Source organism: Hippopotamus amphibius, chromosome 5, assembly GCF_030028045.1.
Source record: "Hippopotamus amphibius kiboko isolate mHipAmp2 chromosome 5, mHipAmp2.hap2, whole genome shotgun sequence".
Lineage (NCBI taxonomy): Eukaryota > Metazoa > Chordata > Mammalia > Artiodactyla > Hippopotamidae > Hippopotamus > Hippopotamus amphibius.
The window spans coordinates 173,139,173-173,155,473 of record NC_080190.1 but is presented as its reverse complement, the minus strand read 5'-3'; the positions used below and the strand labels follow the sequence as shown (position 1 = coordinate 173,155,473).

The window sequence follows — 16,301 nt, the reverse complement described above, 5'->3', positions numbered from 1 at the left end:
GGTCTCCCTTGAGCTTCCCTACCACCGGGGGGTGGGGCCTCCCATATAAGATCTCAAAGGGAGAATAGCCTGAGGACCTCGTGGTGCACTGGGCTTGGAGCAAGGCGAGGGGCAGCACGTCAATCCAGGGTAACTGGGTCTCCTGACAGAGCTTAGCTAACATGGTCTTAAGGGTCTGATTCACACACTCAACTTTCCCTGAGCTTTGTGGCCTGTAAGCGGCGTGAAGCTTCCATTTGACTCCCAGGGCCTTGGACAAGGTCTGGACTATCTCAGACACAAAGGCTGGCCCGTCATCAGACCCTGTGGAGAGAGGTGGTCCATACCTGGGGATTATGTCTCTTAATGGGGCCTTGGCCACGTCTCGTGCCCATTCCGTGTGCGTGGGGTAGGCGTCAGCCCATCCCGAGTGGGTGCAGGCGAGCACAAGCAAATACCTACAGCCCCGGCAAGGCTTAATTTCAATAAAGTCCACCTCTGAATCTTCAAAGGGTAACGTTCCAACTGTCTGTACCTCGGGGCTGGGTCTTGGTCTTCGGCTGGCATTGTTTCGTGCACCAGTCACGCACCTGGCACTGATCTGGGCACACAGGGTTGGGAGCTTAGGAAGGAAATAGTAGCGGCTCAGGAGACTTTCTAATGCAGTTTTCCCCAAGTGAGTTGTCTCGTGGTGCTGCTTTACTAGCTGAACGGCTATAGTACCAGGAACAAAGAGCCTCTGCTCTGGAAGCTTCCACCAGCCTTCCTTCCCTTCAGTTCCTCCCTCATTTAAAGCCCGTTGGTCTTCTTCTATGGTATACCTCGGAGATGAAGGCAATTCTGGTGCCACGAGGATTTCGGAGTTTGGTTCTAGGCTCACTGTAGGATTCAGTTGGGTTGCTGCCTCCTTGGCCGCCTGGTCTGCCACCAGATTCCCTCTGCCGACTGGGTCAGTTCCTTTTTGGTGGCCTTTGCAATGGATGACTGCCACCTGGGAGGGCTTCCAAATTGCCTCTAACAACGGAAGGATTTCTTCTTCGTTTTTGCTCTCCTTTCCCCCTGCTGTTAGTAGTCCCCTTTCTTTGTAGATGGCTCTGTGTACGTGTAAAGTAGCAAAAGCATAGGTTGAGTCTGTGTAGCTGCGGGCTCGCTTCCCGTCGGCGTGCCTCAGCGCCCAGATGAGCGCCCACAGCTCAGCCCGTTGTGCCGACCACCCCTGGGCAAGGGCTCCGCTTTTGTTATCTCATCTGTTGTTGTTATGGCGTAGCCTGCTTTGCGTTGTCCTTCCAGACGAAACTGCTTCCAACGGTAAATAGTTCCAATGCTGGGTCCTGAAGGGGAGTGTTCGTTAGGTCTGGCCTGCTCGCGTCGATTCTATCTAAAACCTCTTCGCAGTCGTGATCGGGGGTTCCCGCCTCCGTAGGTAAGAAGGTGGCTGGATTTAATGTCCGCACAGTCTCGAGGCGGCCCCGTGGGTTTTCGCAGAGCAGTCCTTGATGGTGCGTCATTCTGGCGTTGGTCAGCCATTTATGCCCCTGGCTGTTCATCAGCGTAGTAACAGTGTGGGAGACTTTACATTTATATTTTGCCCCAGTGTAAGCTTGTCTGCTTCCCTGACCAGGGCTACTGTAGCAGCCAACGCCCAGAGACATGGTGGCCATCCCGCAGTCACAGAATCCAGTCGTTTGGATAAATATGCGACCGGGTGCTGCCATGGCCCAACTGTTTGCGTGAGGACCCCCAGTGCAGTGTGATTTCTCTCATGCACGAAGAGGTTAAAGTCCCATGTCACATCTGGCAGCCCTAACACTGGAGCACTGGTTAAGGGTCTCTTTATCTCCTTGAAGGCTTTTTCTTGTTTAGGTCCCCACTCTAGGGGGTCCTTACCAGACCCTGCTGTGGCCTCATATGGTGGTTTGGCAATTTCAGTAAAACCCAGTATCCAGATCTGGCAGAATCCGGCAGCCCCCAGGAATTCTCGGACCTCTTTCTTAGTGCTTGGCCAGGGTATTGAGCAGATGGTTTGCTTCCTTTCATGTCTGAGCGCCCGCTGTCCTCTTGAGATGACGAACCCAAGGTATCTGACCTCCTGTCTGCAGATCTGAGCCTTTCTCCATGACATCTTGTACCCTGTGTTGGAGAGCAGGGCCTATAGGACTTTGGTGCATTTCCAGCAGTCCTCTTGGGTGGGACTGGCTAGCAAGAGGTCATCTATGTACTGGAGTACCGTGCAGTTCAGATCCTCTCCGGAGAGGCCAGCAAGATCTGTGGCCAGTGCTTCATCAAACAAGGTAGGTGAGTTTTTGAAGCCTTGTGGCAGTCGGGTCCAAGTCAGCTGTGTCTTCCTCCCGTTGTGTGGGTTTTCCTACTCAAAGGTGAATAAGGGCTGGCTTGCCAGTGACAGCTGGAGGCAAAAGAAGGCATCCTCGAGATCAAGGCAAGTGAACCAGCTTGCTTGGGTGGGCAAGAGGCTCAGGAGGGTGTAAGGGTTCGGGACCACTGGATGGATGGTGACTGCTACGTTATTGACGGCATGGAGGTCCTGGACAGGACGGTAGTCTTTTCCTCCAGGCTTCTTGACTGGTAAGAGCAGAGTGTTCCAAGGAGACTGACATTCTATCAGAATTCTGGCGTCATGCAGGTGTTGAATGTGGTCCTGGATTCCCAGGCATGCTTCTCGCGGTACTGGATGCTGCCTCTGCCTGACAGGAGTGGCCCCCGATCTTAGGTCCACCACAATGGGTCCATCGGCTTTGGCCAAACCTGGGGGCCCCTTTTCTGCCCAGACAGCTGGGAATTCTTCTAGCAGGCTCGCTGGATTTTTTTGTTCTCTGTTTTTAAAGAATAGAGATGCCATTCATCTTCCCTGGGCACAGTCACAGCCATTATCAGAGCTGGTTGGCTCCCCAGGGTGAGACTTGTGGGTTTCCTGGGGGCAAAAGCGATTTGTGCCCCCAGCTTTGTCAGCAGATCTCTACCCAGCAAAGGAATGGGGCACCCTGCTAAGTACGAGAATTCGTGAGTCACCAAGTGGCCCCCAAGTTGACACGCGTGGGCTTTGCAGAATGAGCAAGCGGTCTTGTCTCCTGTGGCCCCAATGAGAGTTGCTGTTTGACCTGTAAGGGGAGCCACAGGTGTGGTCACCACAGAGTGTTCAGCTCCAGTATCTACCATGAAAGTCATTCACTGGCTCCCAATTTTCATTGCAACAGTTGGCTCCCGGGGGCTCAGGGTCAGGAAGCCTGGTCTCCCCTACTCTGACTCTTCCCGCCAGGCCAATAAGGTCTTGGATGACTGGCTCAAGCTGGTACCTTCCTCTGCTGGGTTGTTTGAACTTCTTTGACTCTTCAGTTGCCCCTCTGCAGTGGGGCATTCATTTTTCCAGTGCCCCGTATCTTTGTAACAAGCGCACTGGTCGCGACGTAGCGGTGGTCTCTTCTTGGTTTCCCCTTTCCGCGGGGGAGCAGCCTGCTTCACCGGACCTGGGCTCCCCAGTGCGGCTGCCAGCAGGGACACCTTCTGCTTCGTGCACTTGTCAGCCATCTTTTGGGCTTCATGGTCGCGATTCACAACACCTTGTTTGCGACTTCCAGCAGTTGGGTGGCATTCATCCCAGCGAAGCCCTCACGTTTCTGAAGCTTATGGCAGATGTCAGCATGAGACTGGGCCACGAATGCCACATTAACCATGCGTTGATTCTCTCATGCCTCAGGGTCCAAAGGGGTATACACCCAGAATACTTCACATAATCTCTCATAGAACTCCATAGGTGATTCATCTGGCTTTTGGTGCACTTCCATCATCTTGGACATGTTGGTTGGTTTCCTAGCCTCTGCTCTCAGCCCCTGCAGCAGGGCTTGTCGGTACTTGTCAAGAGAGTCCTTCCCGTCTGAGATGTTGACGTCCCAGTTGGGTCGGACATCTGGTGCGGCCCCCAGGGCCCAGGCTGCTGGATCTATTGTACCAGCTGGTGCCTGCTCTTGGAGCCATCTCCGAACCTCTGATAGAATCCAGCAACGTTCCTCGGTGTCGAGGAGAGTCAGGAGGAGATGGCGACAGTCATCCCAGGTAGGTTGGGGGGGTGTGAAAAATGGACTCAAGGAGGTCAATCATTGCTTGTGGCCTCTCTGAATAGGTCGGGGTATGGTGTTTCCAGTTGAGGAGGTCGGTAGTACTGAAGGGCTGATAATAAAGGACTGGGCGTCCTGGCTGGATGGAGCCGTCCTCATTGACCTGAGGGGGGCGTTGGGCCTCTCGCAATGGCATCTGCAGGGCTATGGGCTGCTGCGCTGGTAGGCCAGCCAAGCGAAGCCGCCGTGGGCTTAGAGGGGGCTCTGGATTTGGAGGCGGTGGAGACACAGAGAGTGGAGGGCTGTCTGGTAGAGGATGAGGAGGCTGAATGGGCGCTGGTGGAGCTGTTGGTGTATAGGGTGGAGGCAGAGGGGGCTCTTCTTCAGGGTCCTCTTGGTGGATAACCTTGGCTGGGTTTTCTTTACTTTTTCTTGAAGCTGGTTGGGCTACAAAGATCCTACACTGTCCCTGCTTATTGGTGCAGAACCAAACCCAGGGAGGCAGCGGAACAGCAATGTGTAACCAGGAATCTATATGTGGAAACTGGTCTGGGTGCCCGGGGGTCCCTGTCACCACTCGGTACACTGCTCTAACCATAGGGAGATGCAGGGTACCCTCCGTAGGCCAACCCACCCCGAAGGTGGGCCACTCCAGCTCGCACAGTGTGCGGAGCTTTCCCGAGGTCATCTTAACCCCATAGTCTCCAGAGAAACCTTTCTCAAAGTTTTTCATCATACAATCCAAAACAGTTGGCTTTGAGGAATTTCTTCCTATCTTAACAAGTCCAACCTGCCCCTTTAAACAGGAGGGAGAAGGGAAAACCCTATATACTGGCTCAGAAGGTTAGCTGAGGAAACGGGAGGATAATAGGGGGTAGTTTTGATGAAGAGCTCTAAAGCAAAGGGCATGATTTCCAATTATTCTTTTTCTCCCCGTGTATCCTACCCTGTGTCGATGGTGCAAAGACAAACAAGGATGTGTGTCCCCTCCGAAGAGGAGACCACTCAGGTGCCCACCTGGCCATGTCCCTGTGGGGAACTTAGGTGCCTCTTAGCTTTGGCGGGTGGTATAGAATCCTGACTTGAATCTGACTCGCAGGGAGAGACTGGGTCCCCCAGAGGCAGATACAGCCCTGAGCCATATGAGGTCACCACAGAACCGCAGGTTTGGGCCCACTCAGACTCCGTGGCCATGAAGGCCATGGAGCCACACAATCATCCTGGAACGAGGACGAACGAGGGCACTCACTCACACACACATTCAGACCAGAGTTTATCACAGTGCCTCCCTGCTCTGGGAAGGTCCCTAACTGCTGGCTGCCTCCCTCCTCTGGGAAGGTCCCTAACTGCTGGCTGCCTCCCGCTCTGGGAAGGTCCCTAACTGGTGGGTGCCTCCCCCTCTGGGAAGGTCCCTAACTGGTGGGTGCCTACCCCTCTGGGAAGGTCCCTAACTGTTGATCTTCTTACTGAAGACCTTAGGAGGTGATCAAGCTCCTCTTCCATCCGGAGATGGGACCTGACTGGGTTCAGTGCCCCAGGGCCTTACCTGATCCTGTGGCCATTCCTGGTGAGTTGGTCCATCCCTCCAATGAGTCCAGTTGGGGCCCAGCCATCCAGAGAGTCGGAGCACTGGCCCGAAAGAGCACCCAGAATACTGTCGGGTGGCGCGCCTCCTCTTTCGTCTTGGAGCTCCTTCGCCCCAACCCGGCCAAGCCACCGGTCCGGCGGCTCAAGGGGCCAGTGTGGTTGGAATCTCGCTGGTGCCTCCAAAATGTTGCAGAAATCAATCGCACGGGAAACCAAGCACCGCACTCGGAGGGTTGGAGAACTCAGGTTTATTGAGCCGGTGGACCCAGATGAGCTAACGCTCCAAAATTCTGGGCCCTGTTCCAGGTGAATTCTCTTCTTATATAGGTTAAAACACATGGCTACCATTAGCATTAATTGATTGGCTACAGTTGGCATTAATTGATTGGTTTACTCAATTTCCATGGTTACAGGTGATTACAGAGCGCGGGAGTTGCTGGGGTTCCATGCAAAGGGTTTTCAAACAGAGGTGAGCAGGCATAAAGCTACGGACTCCAGATTTCTCCTCATCAATAGGAGGGTCTCTCGCATGTGAGGAGGGAGGGAGAGAGCAGTCAGTGTGATAGAAAGAAGTGCCAGTTCCACCCCATTCCCGGGTGACCTTGTGCCAGCCCCGTCCTCTCCGGCCCTCGTTTCCTCACCAGTGAAAGGGGTTGGAAGGGGAGCAACTTCAGGGCTGCTCTCTCCCCTGAACCCTGCCTCCAAGACCGTGGTGGCCAGATGGTTGCCTGCAGGAAGCCCTCCCTAACTGCGCTGTCCTGATAACTCCAGGGCTCTGAGAGCGCCTGTCATTGGAATCACCCACTTTCTCCCACAGGTAAAGTATATCTGGGGTTGAGGTTTCTGCTAAGAAGCCCCTGGAGAGGTGCTCACGTCCTCGTGGGCAGCCCTGCCAGGGGCAAAGGCCTCCTCCCCACAGACCAGGGTCAGGGGCCACCTCGGCTCTGTCTAGCCCTGCCCGGGCACACAGCCACAGAACAGCCTGAGGTGCCCCATGGAGGTGGACGGGGGTGCGGGCCCCCCACCCCACCTGCGGGGAGCCCGCGGCCCAGCAGCCTCAGGCCCACCCTCCTCTCCAGCCCGACACCCCTGGATCCTGCAGTGCCACCAGGCCTGACAGGAAATCCAATCCCCAAACCTGTTTTTCCAGCAGCTTCCATGCCCCGTGGTCCCAGTGAGTCACCCCTCCCCACCTGCCACCCCCACCCCTTGCCAGTCACCACCCTGTCACAGAGCCCTGTGCCCTGCTCCCCAGGGCCTTCTTGGCACCCTGCCTCCTCCCTGTGCCCGATGACTGCGGGGAGGCCTCGGAGCTCGGGGTGACGTTCTCTCTCCCGATCAGGGCCCAGGGGCCACCACACCACCTGCCTTGTCAGTCCAGACCCCGTCTGCCCTAAACAAGCCCCAGGGACCAGCCAGCAGGACAGGCAGCCTTCGCGGGCTCAGGAGGCGGACGGGCGGCTGCCTCGGGGGCTCCTGCCTGCCCTCCTCCTGTGCCCCCAGGGCTCTGGAAGGCACCACAGCACCTCCCCTCCACCTTCAGGCCGGTCCTGCAGCTCCAGTGTCTGCTTCCGGGTGGGCAGCACCCTTGGACCCCCAGCATCACAATGCAGCCCTGACGTGGCCCCACGTGGCAGAGAAGAGGGGAGGCCCAGCTCAGGGGGCGGCTCGCCCAGGGGCCCACCCGGAGGAAAGGCCAGGGGTCTGGAGGCCAGACCTGACCGGCCTGAGCCTGTGCTCCGTAGAGCCTTAGGCTGGCCCCAACCCCCACACTCGGGCCCGGGGTGCCCTCCCGGCAGCAGGCCCTGCCCCACCAGACCCCTGGGGGCATTTCCATCGGCAGGTTCGGCTGCTGCCCCTGGCCTAGGGCTGCCCTCCATCTGCGGCCCGGCCCCACACGCCATAATCACGGCCTGCCTCTGTGGGTCCCACCCACACCACCCCGCAGGGTCTGTTGGGCACAACAGAGAAGCAGTGGGTCCCAGGGCCAGCAGGCAGACAGGGAAGCCTGCGGGGAAAGAGGCAAGGGAAGGGCGAGCCTGTGCTCAGAGGCCCGAGTCCCTCCTGCGAACCCCGCAAGAGGGGGGAGGTGGGGGGATCTGCCTGGACGCCCCCCACCCCAAGCCGAACCCCGCACCGGGCGGGACCCTGGGCCTGGCCTGGAAGAGCACACCGCCTTTCAGGACCAAAGCAGACACACAGAGCAATTGTCACAAAGGATGCAGGCGGCTGCTGGAGGAGGGCCGGGCTGGAGCACGGTGGAGGGAGCCCTTGAAGGGGAGGGGTCCCGGGGCCCAGACAAGCGGGAGGCAGGGGTGGTGGAGACGATGAGGGGTGGGTGAGATGATGAGGGGTTGGGTCTTTGCCTCCACACCGCAGCCCCTGCTCCACTCCAACGCCGCAGGTCCCGCTGGACTTCTCATCCGGCACCCGGTCGGTGCTCACCTCTCTACAAGCACATCTGGCAGCCACATCCCCACCCCGAGAGCTTCTCTTTCCCCTGTTCCCCCAGGTCCAGACATCTTAGTGGACATTTGCTTCCCTGGTGTCTTTTCCCCAGGACCCCTGGGGATCAGCCTAGCAACCCCGAGCCCCTGCAGCCCAAGAGAGCAGGGCCAGGGCCTCCCGCTGCCCCCTGCCCGCTGCCCCCACAGGGCACGGGCACAGGCTCGGGACTCCGCGACCCTGTCTGAGGGTGGAAGTCAGAGACAAGGTGGAAGGCCACAGATAAAGTGACCGGAGCTGGGCAGCGGGCAGAGAGAGGAGGGGTGCTGCAGGGCCAGCTGAGGCCTCTGTCCACAGTCTGCAGAGAGGGAGGCACCCCCCTGCCCTTGGGGAGGCGGCGGGGGGCGGAGGGGAGCAGAGATCCCTCCAGCCGGCAGGACAGGGGTGTGATAGGCTGGAGGGTGTGGGCCACGCAGGGTGGAGCAGGTCCCCACCCCTCCCACCGGCACCTGTCCCGGCTATAAGGCCTCCGGAGAGGAGGGGCCCCCACGGCTCGCAGAGACGCCTGGAGATGAAGACGGCCCTGCTGTTCCTTGCCGCCCTGGCCGTGGCCGCTGGGCCAGGTGAGGGGCTGGGTGTGGGCTGGGGGCAGTGGGGAGCCGGCCTCTGCAAGCCTGACGTTGTCGCCTCTAGGCACAGAGAACCCTGGCGTTGTGCGGGCTAGAACAGAGTGAGCCCCACATCTTAACTTTGTGGGATCACAGACAGTATTTCGGGATCAGAGACTCTTAGAATCAACCCAGAGAATCAGACCTTCTGAGAGGGAGTGACGCTGGGAGTTGTCTTGAGGTGCCTCTCCCAGGGAAACACAGACGCCCAGGGTCCGGCCCTGATGCCCCCGTCTGCCAGGCCCCAGGGCCCTCCCACGGTCGTGCTCCCCGCCCCCCCGCCCCCAGGCTCAGCTGACAGCCTCCCGGCCCGACTGAGCCTCGGGTCCTCACCGTGGGCTGCCCACCCAGGGTGGGGACTGCAGCCAGAGCCCCTGGTGCCCCTGGGGACGGGTCTCCAGTGCACCCCAGAGTGGCCCCCTCCTCACGGGTCCTCTAGAGATGCCAAGCACTGGACAGCTGCTCTGGGTGGGGTGCCAGGGCTCCAGCAGACAGGGACAGTCACCTCCTGCCTCCTGAGGTTGTGTGCAAGACATGAAACCCGGCGGGGCTCGGGGGCCTCAGAGGGGCCTCAGAGGGGTCTTCTCTGGCAGTAAACCCGGGCCTCCCTGCCTCCCTGGGGCCTGCTGAAACCCCTGCACCCTGCCCCCAGCCCAGGCTCTCCGCTGCCACGTATGCTCCAGCTCCACCAACTGTAAGAAACCTCAGACCTGCTCAACCAACGCAAACTTCTGCAGGACCGTGACCAAGGGTGAGTGATCTCAGGCAAGGCAAGGGGCCCCTGCAGGACCCCCCAGGGCTCTGCCCCGGCGCCCCAGGGCTTGGAGGATCATCCCCGGGGAGGTTGGTGGGAGTGATCTCGGTGACCGTCCAGTCAGGACGGCGACGAAAGCTAGGAGCTGGGACCTGGGAGGCCCTGGGGGTCAGAGGTGCCGCCTGGCCTGACCTCGCCCACCCTTCCCCAGTGGAGCCCTTGGCTGGGAACCTGGTGGAGAAGGACTGCGTGGAGTCGTGCACGCCCACACACAGCCTCCAGGGTCAGGTCAGCAAGGGATCGGAGACCATCCTGTGTTGCAAGGGCGACCTGTGCAACGGAAGCCTGCACAGCGCCGCGCCCGCCCGCGCCCTGCTCACCAGCGCCCCCCTCGGCCTGGCGCTGGCCCTCGGACTCCTCGCCCTCTTCTGGGCCCCCAGGCTGTGACCCCCAGGACCAGGGGCCCCACTCCCTCCTCTCTGGCCAGCATGGGGGCTCAGACACCCGGGGCTGGGGGCTGAGGTCTGGGGCCGGGCGGCCGTGGGGCAGGAAGAGCTGAAGACTTGGAGCCGTGCCTCCCCCAGCACACGAGGATGCACCCCGCCCCCCCGCCCCGCCTCCCGTGCAGCGGCAGCGGGGGGAGGGGACAGGCGGCACTGGGCTCCCTGCAGATTTCGTATTCATTCTGTTTGGTTTCCGTTTATTTTTCTACTCAAAGCCCTGCATACGAATACATGATGGAAAAACCAATGCGGTCGTGTCTGTGCGGTTCCAGTAGCAGAGGGGACGGGGCGGGGGCCATCCACACACACACACACACACAGGCCCCCAGGTCCCAGGTCTTGTCACCCAGGGCCAGCCTTGGCAGCGCGCCACCGTCACCCCTCACCCCCGGGGCACGCGACCCGCCCCAGGCGCCTCCTCCGCAGCCCCGGGCAAGGGGGGCCCTCGTGGCGGAGGCCTGAGGGGGCGCCAGGCCGAAGTCCGCCCGCGCAGCGGTGAAGACCGGGCCGCGGCGCCTCGTCGCGCAGCCGGCAGCCTGCCTGACGCCCCCCGGGGGCGCCGCTCCCCGCAGGGTCGCCCCGCCCGCCCCGCCCGTCCCCGCCCCTCCCGTCCCAGCCCCGCCCCTCCCGTCGCAGCCCCGCCTGCCCAGGCTCGCCCGGGTCCCGCCTCGTCCTACCAGGCGGCCTGGAGCAAGACCCTCCGCTCCCGGAGCCTGGGATTCCTGCGCGTGCCGGCGGCACCCACCGCGGAGGCCAGCGCGCTTCAGCGTCACCCGTGGCGGAGGTCGGGGGCCCTGGCACCGTCTGCCGGCGGCTGGTCCTGCCGCTCCGAGGACCCGTGCGCCTCCCGGCGGCCACTGGGGAGCCGGCCTGGGAAGCAGCTGCCAAAGGGGATGCCTCTCCCCGCGCTCAGAGCCCGCCCTGCGCCCTCGGCGCCCGGGCACCCGCGGCGGGGAGTGCAAAGGCTGGGTCGGACTCGCGGGCCACTGAGGTCGGACAGAGGGGCAGGAGCGCACATGGCGTGGAGCATCCTGTGTCCTGGGAATGTCCCACAGCAGGCTGGGGTTGGAATCAAGAAGTGGAAGGGCAGGGACGGCAGCCGCAGGGGAGGGGAGGGTGCTCTGTGCTGGGCCAGCTGGAGACAGGGAGGAAAGTGCGTCTTGGTGCCAGACTCCAGAGAAGACCCGCCCCCCACCACCACCCCTGGAAGCCAGGGGTGCAGTCAGCAAACTTCAGGGCAGAAGGAGAAGCATGCCTCCGAAGGGTCAGGGAAGGCTCTGCAGAATGGCCATCCCTGAAAGGGACAACCAAGGCCACGTGGGCCCCAGGAGAGGCGGGAGGCACCTGCAAGTTCCTGGGAGGGCCAGCTGTCTCCTGTGGCTGGAGCAGCGACGGTGACTGAAAGCCACAGGTTGCAGGGCAGCCTTCCAGGGGTTCCTTCAACCCCAAGAAGAGCTGCAGCTCCCAACCCATCACGCCCTCCAACCTCTGGCCTCTCGGGGTCCCTGTCCAGTCTCCCAGCCACTTGGCCGCCTCTCTGTGACCCCACTGGGCAGCCCATCCACCCCTTCAACTGTCCTAGACCCAACCTGACCCCAAGCCCAACGCTAACCAAGTCCCTCCTCAGGCAACAGGCACAGGTAGGGGGGTGGGGGGGGTGGGCGCAGGGTCTGCAAAGACGAGGGATGGGCTAGCCCCGCCCCTCGACGGGATGGACCACTGCCCTGTCCTCCCTGCTGGCACCCCTGAAGGAAGGCTTCCGTCTGCCACAGCCCCAAGCCCAGAGCCTGCACAGCGGTTTCTAGCCGGTCATGGCAAGAGGCTGTGCTGGGCGCCAGGTGCTGAGCTGACTCTCCTGCCTCTGGGCCACCAAGAGACCACTGTCTCTTTTCTTTAATAGAAATGTAAAAACAGTCAAACACAAATGTAGCTTTTGGGGGGATTTTGCAAAAGCAACAGACGGTGCCTCCTGAGAAGGGGTGGCCCGCACTGCCCCTTCGAGTCTGGTGGGGCCTGCATTTAGGTACCACGGGGCCAGAGGGACCCAGGAGCAGGGGCGATGATCCAGAGCCTCCCTGGGGCCACCCGGGCCCCCGGGTCCCACAGAGGAGGTGGAGGGGCAGCCCCTATTTTCTGCCCACTCCTCTGGCCGGGCAGCCTGCTCATAGGGTGACTGCAGCCAGCAGGGACCGAGATCCCCAAAGGCCACTTTTTTGCATTCCACGCAGCCCCCTGCCTGCTGAAGCAGGGAGGTCCAGGTGGGAGAGGGGAGCAGCGGAGTCCCCAGGCCCTGCTTGGTGCTGGCAGCCCCGCTCCCCAGGCTGCTGCCGCTGTCCTCTCCCAGAAATTCTCCGTGCCAGAGTGAGCCAGCCCGTGCCAGGGGACACCGTGTGGAGGGCGACGGGGGCCAGGGGCCTCTCTGGGGAGACCACACCTGTCCCTGGACAGTCAGTCACATGTGCTCAAGTGTGGCGAGGAGCCCTGGCCGGTGCTTGGCTGAGGGATGGTAGAGATGCGGGGCCCCGTGTGGTCTGAGGACCACGGAGAAGGGCAGAGCTGCTTCCCAGACCTGCTGCATGGCGGGGCCCGCTTGGCCTGTGTCTGTGTCTCCAGCACCTAAATTAGGGGCCTCACATGGTGCCAGGACTGGACGCACCCATGTCCTCCTGTCTCTGCCCACCCGTGGCCCGCGCACAGAGGCCTGCCCTGAACCCCCACGCACACTCCCCCCGTGCCCCCCTCCCCCACTCTCATTTTCTCCATAGCTTTTGTCACCGTCTCAAGTACTCTGTCCTTTATCGTTTATTTGAGGTAACTTGAAGTACAATCAACTGTGCATATCTGATGTGCACCATGTGATGGGTTTTAACATGTACATTCCCTGGGATTTTCTATTTAAACAGTCACATCATCTGAAAAATAGGGGCAGTTTTATGTCTTCTCTTTCCATCTTTGTCTCTCTTATCTGTTTTTCTTGCCTTGTTGCACCCATGGGCTCCAGTACAAAGCTGAGTAAGGACGACCAGAGCTGTCTTGCTCTGTTCCTGATCTCAGCGGGGAAGCATTCAGTCTTTTGCTTTGAATACGACGTTAGCTGTAGGGTTTCTCTAGATGCCCTTTATCAGGCTGAGATATTCCTAGTTTGCTGAGAGGTTTTGTTTCTTTTTAATCAGAAATGGATGTCAAATTTTGTCAAATATTTTTTCCAAATCTATGCAGATGATCATCTTTTTGACACTGTGAATCACACATTGATTTTTGATTGTTAACCCAACCTTACACTTTGTCGTTTTGTATTTCTGTTCTTGTATTGTTAGATTTGTTTGCTACACTTTTGTTTATAATTTTTACATCTGTGTCACGAGGGATACTGGTCTGCAGTTTTTTTGTTTTTGTTTTTGTTTTTCTTGTAATGTCTGTGTCTGGTTTTGGTATCAGGGTGATACTAGCCTCCTAAATGAGCGGGATGTATTCCTATTTTCTGGAAGGTATTGTATAGTATTGATGTTATTCTGTGTTTAAATGCTTTGTAGAATTCACTGGAGTTTTCTTCATGGGAAGATTTTTAACTATATATTGTGTCTTCAAAAGACAGGCAGATAATCAGGTTACATGTTTCTTCTTGAGTGAGCTTTGCTAGCTGTGTCTTTGAGGGAATTTGCCCATCTCATCTAAGTTGTAGAATTTATTGGCATAATGTTGAAACAGAGCAGGACCCTGTGGTCCTTGCCCCCCCGCCATGTCCTCAGCCTGCCTTTTGTCTGTGAAAAAAACTAGCCAAACAATAAGTTTAATGTGAGAAGTGAGAACATGCAGAAACAAAGGAAAACAGTCAAAGGAGACCAAATAATGATAGTTTAGTCATTAAGCAAAATCAAGGACTTTTAGTTTCTCCTCAAGGACTATAGGTACTCTTCTGAGCCATGTCTTTTGAGCTCTTACAGATACTGAAACCCCCACCAGGTGGAAGACGTTAACTACATGATGACCAGGCTGTAGCCATGACATAAGCTACCACAGTTCTGAGAACTGGCCTCAAAGATATGGGAATAAACTGACCCTGGAACTAAAGACTAACTTTACTTACTCAAGAGGACGCTGGTCAGACCACCGATAACCAATTTCAAGATGACTGTCAGAGCTGACTGTGCTGTTTCTACATGTACCCCTCTCCCTCCATCTGTAAGAGCTCTAGCACCCTGGTTGTCAGTGGGAGGGAGCCAGCCTTTGGACGGGAGTGCACCCCCCCGCCCCCAGCCCGGCTGCTGGCCTCTGAAATAAACCAAACTTTCCTTTCCACTAACCTTGCCTCTTTATTGGCTTTTGAGGGATGAGCAGACAGACCCGCATTTTCAGCAACAATGTCTTTTCAGTAGTAATGTTCCCTGTTATCGTTGTAACGCTGTTATGACCTGTTGTAAGGCTCCCTTTCTCATTCTTGATGTGAGTGATCTATCTTGTCTCTTCCTTCTGAGCACTCTGGCTAGGGGGTTAGAAATTGTGCTGATATCCTCAAAGAATCAGCTTTCGGGTTGATGGCTCTCTATTGATTTTCTTCTATTCCTTGATTTTTTTGCTCCTTTTTTTTTTTTTTTTTATCATTTCCTTTATTTGCTCACTCGGGGTTTGATTTATTCTCGTTCTAGTTTCTGAAGGTGGGATCATAGGCCATTGTGTCGAGAACGTCATTTGTTCTTATACAAGCATTAGTGCCAAAACTTTCCTTCTAAACACTGCTTTAGCTGCATCCACTAACTTTGATATACTGTGTTTTCATTTCCATCCCGTTGGAAATACTTTCTAATTTCCTTTAAAAATTTTTCCTTTGGCCCATAGGTTATTTAGAAATGTGTCGCCCAGTTTCTAAATATTTGGGAATCTTATTTTTCTGTGCTTGATTTCTTGATTTAATTCCACTGTAGCCCAAGAAAATAATTTGTAGGATTGCAGTCCCTGTAAATTTGTTGAGATTCACTTTAGGGCCCAGAATAGGTCTGTCTTGATCAATATCCTGCGTGTCCTGGGAAGGAATGGGCTCTCCTTCTGTGCTTATCAAGTAGGTCACGTGGGCTGGTAGCGTGCGTCAAGTCCCCTTTATCATTACTCACCTTCTGTTGACTTCTTCTATCAGTTCTTAAGAAAGGAGTATTAAAATCTCTGACTGGGATCATGGCTTTTCTTTTTTTCCTTTTAGTTCTATCAGGGTCTTGGCTTTGTGTGTTTTGGAGCTCAGCTGCTAGGTGCATAAACATTTAGGATTGCTACGTCCCCTTAACGAACTGACCCTTTTATCATTACGTCATGTCCCTCTTTATTCCTGGCTCTATCTTTTGCTCTAAAATCCACTTTCTCTGGTATGGATGTGGTCACTCCTGCTTTCTTTTAATGACTGAGAGTCTGGGATCTCTTCTTCCAAGCTTTGCCTTTTAACCTACATGTGTTCTTACAGGTACAGCGGGCTTCTCGAGGGCAGCAGGGACTTGGCTCTTTCTCTTTCTCTTCACTCCCCTGCTTCCTGGTTGCAGTGTTTGGGCCATTCAGTGTGCTTAGAGGTGTCATGGGTTTAACTCTCTCATCCTGCCTTCTGTCTTTTCTCTGTCCCACCTGTCCTTTTTCTCTCCCCTCTTTTTCTGCCTTCTCTTCAATGACCAGATTAATCTTTTGTGATCCATTTCATCTCCTGTGTTACTTTATTAGGGAGAGCGCTCTGATTTTTCTTTTTTCCTTTTTCTTTTTTTTTTTTTTATTTTAGAAAAGAATTCTTTTTGTTTTTGTATGTCAGAAAATATCTTTATTTCCCTTTCACTTTTCAGAGATGTTTTTGCTGGGCATATAATACCAAGTTGTTAATTTTGTTTTTGTGCTTTGGTATTTCAAACATTGCTTCACTGTGTTGGCTTAGAAATCTGGCATCCTTATCTTTGACCCTCTGTGCGTAACACAGTGTCTGCTTTTAGTGTTTTCTCTTTATCACTGGTTTTAAGCAATTGATCACCATGTGCTTTGGTGTAGTTTTCTTCAATTTCTTGTGCTGGAGGTTCATTGAATTTCTGGGTTCCATGGGTTTATAGTTTCCCTGAGGGGAATTCAGGATGGAGGAGAACAGGGTACTGGCCCTAGATAGCTAAGATGCACATCAAAGGAATCATTTCAATGAACCCAGACTCTTGCACCTTCCCATGCAGAGAAATGCACTAAAATCATTAATTTGAGGTGTCTGCTTTTTGTGACTAGTAATAATATTTTGATATTCAAGTACTGTGGGAAACCAGAGAGGATGCAGAGGACAGCAACT

The 16,301-nt window shown here is 56.5% G+C and overlaps 1 protein-coding gene across 1 annotated transcript; it reads left to right on the top strand.

Moving 5' to 3' along the window:
- Positions 1-8,545: 8,545 nt before the first annotated feature.
- LOC130853260 (lymphocyte antigen 6D-like) lies at positions 8,546-10,253 on the top strand. The gene is made up of 3 exons (XM_057734890.1): positions 8,546-8,704; positions 9,402-9,500; positions 9,715-10,253. The coding sequence occupies exons 1-3, from the start codon at positions 8,653-8,655 to the stop codon at positions 9,948-9,950; spliced, it is 387 nt and encodes a 128-aa protein (XP_057590873.1). The 5' UTR covers positions 8,546-8,652; the 3' UTR covers positions 9,951-10,253.
- The last annotated feature ends 6,048 nt before the right edge of the window (positions 10,254-16,301 follow it).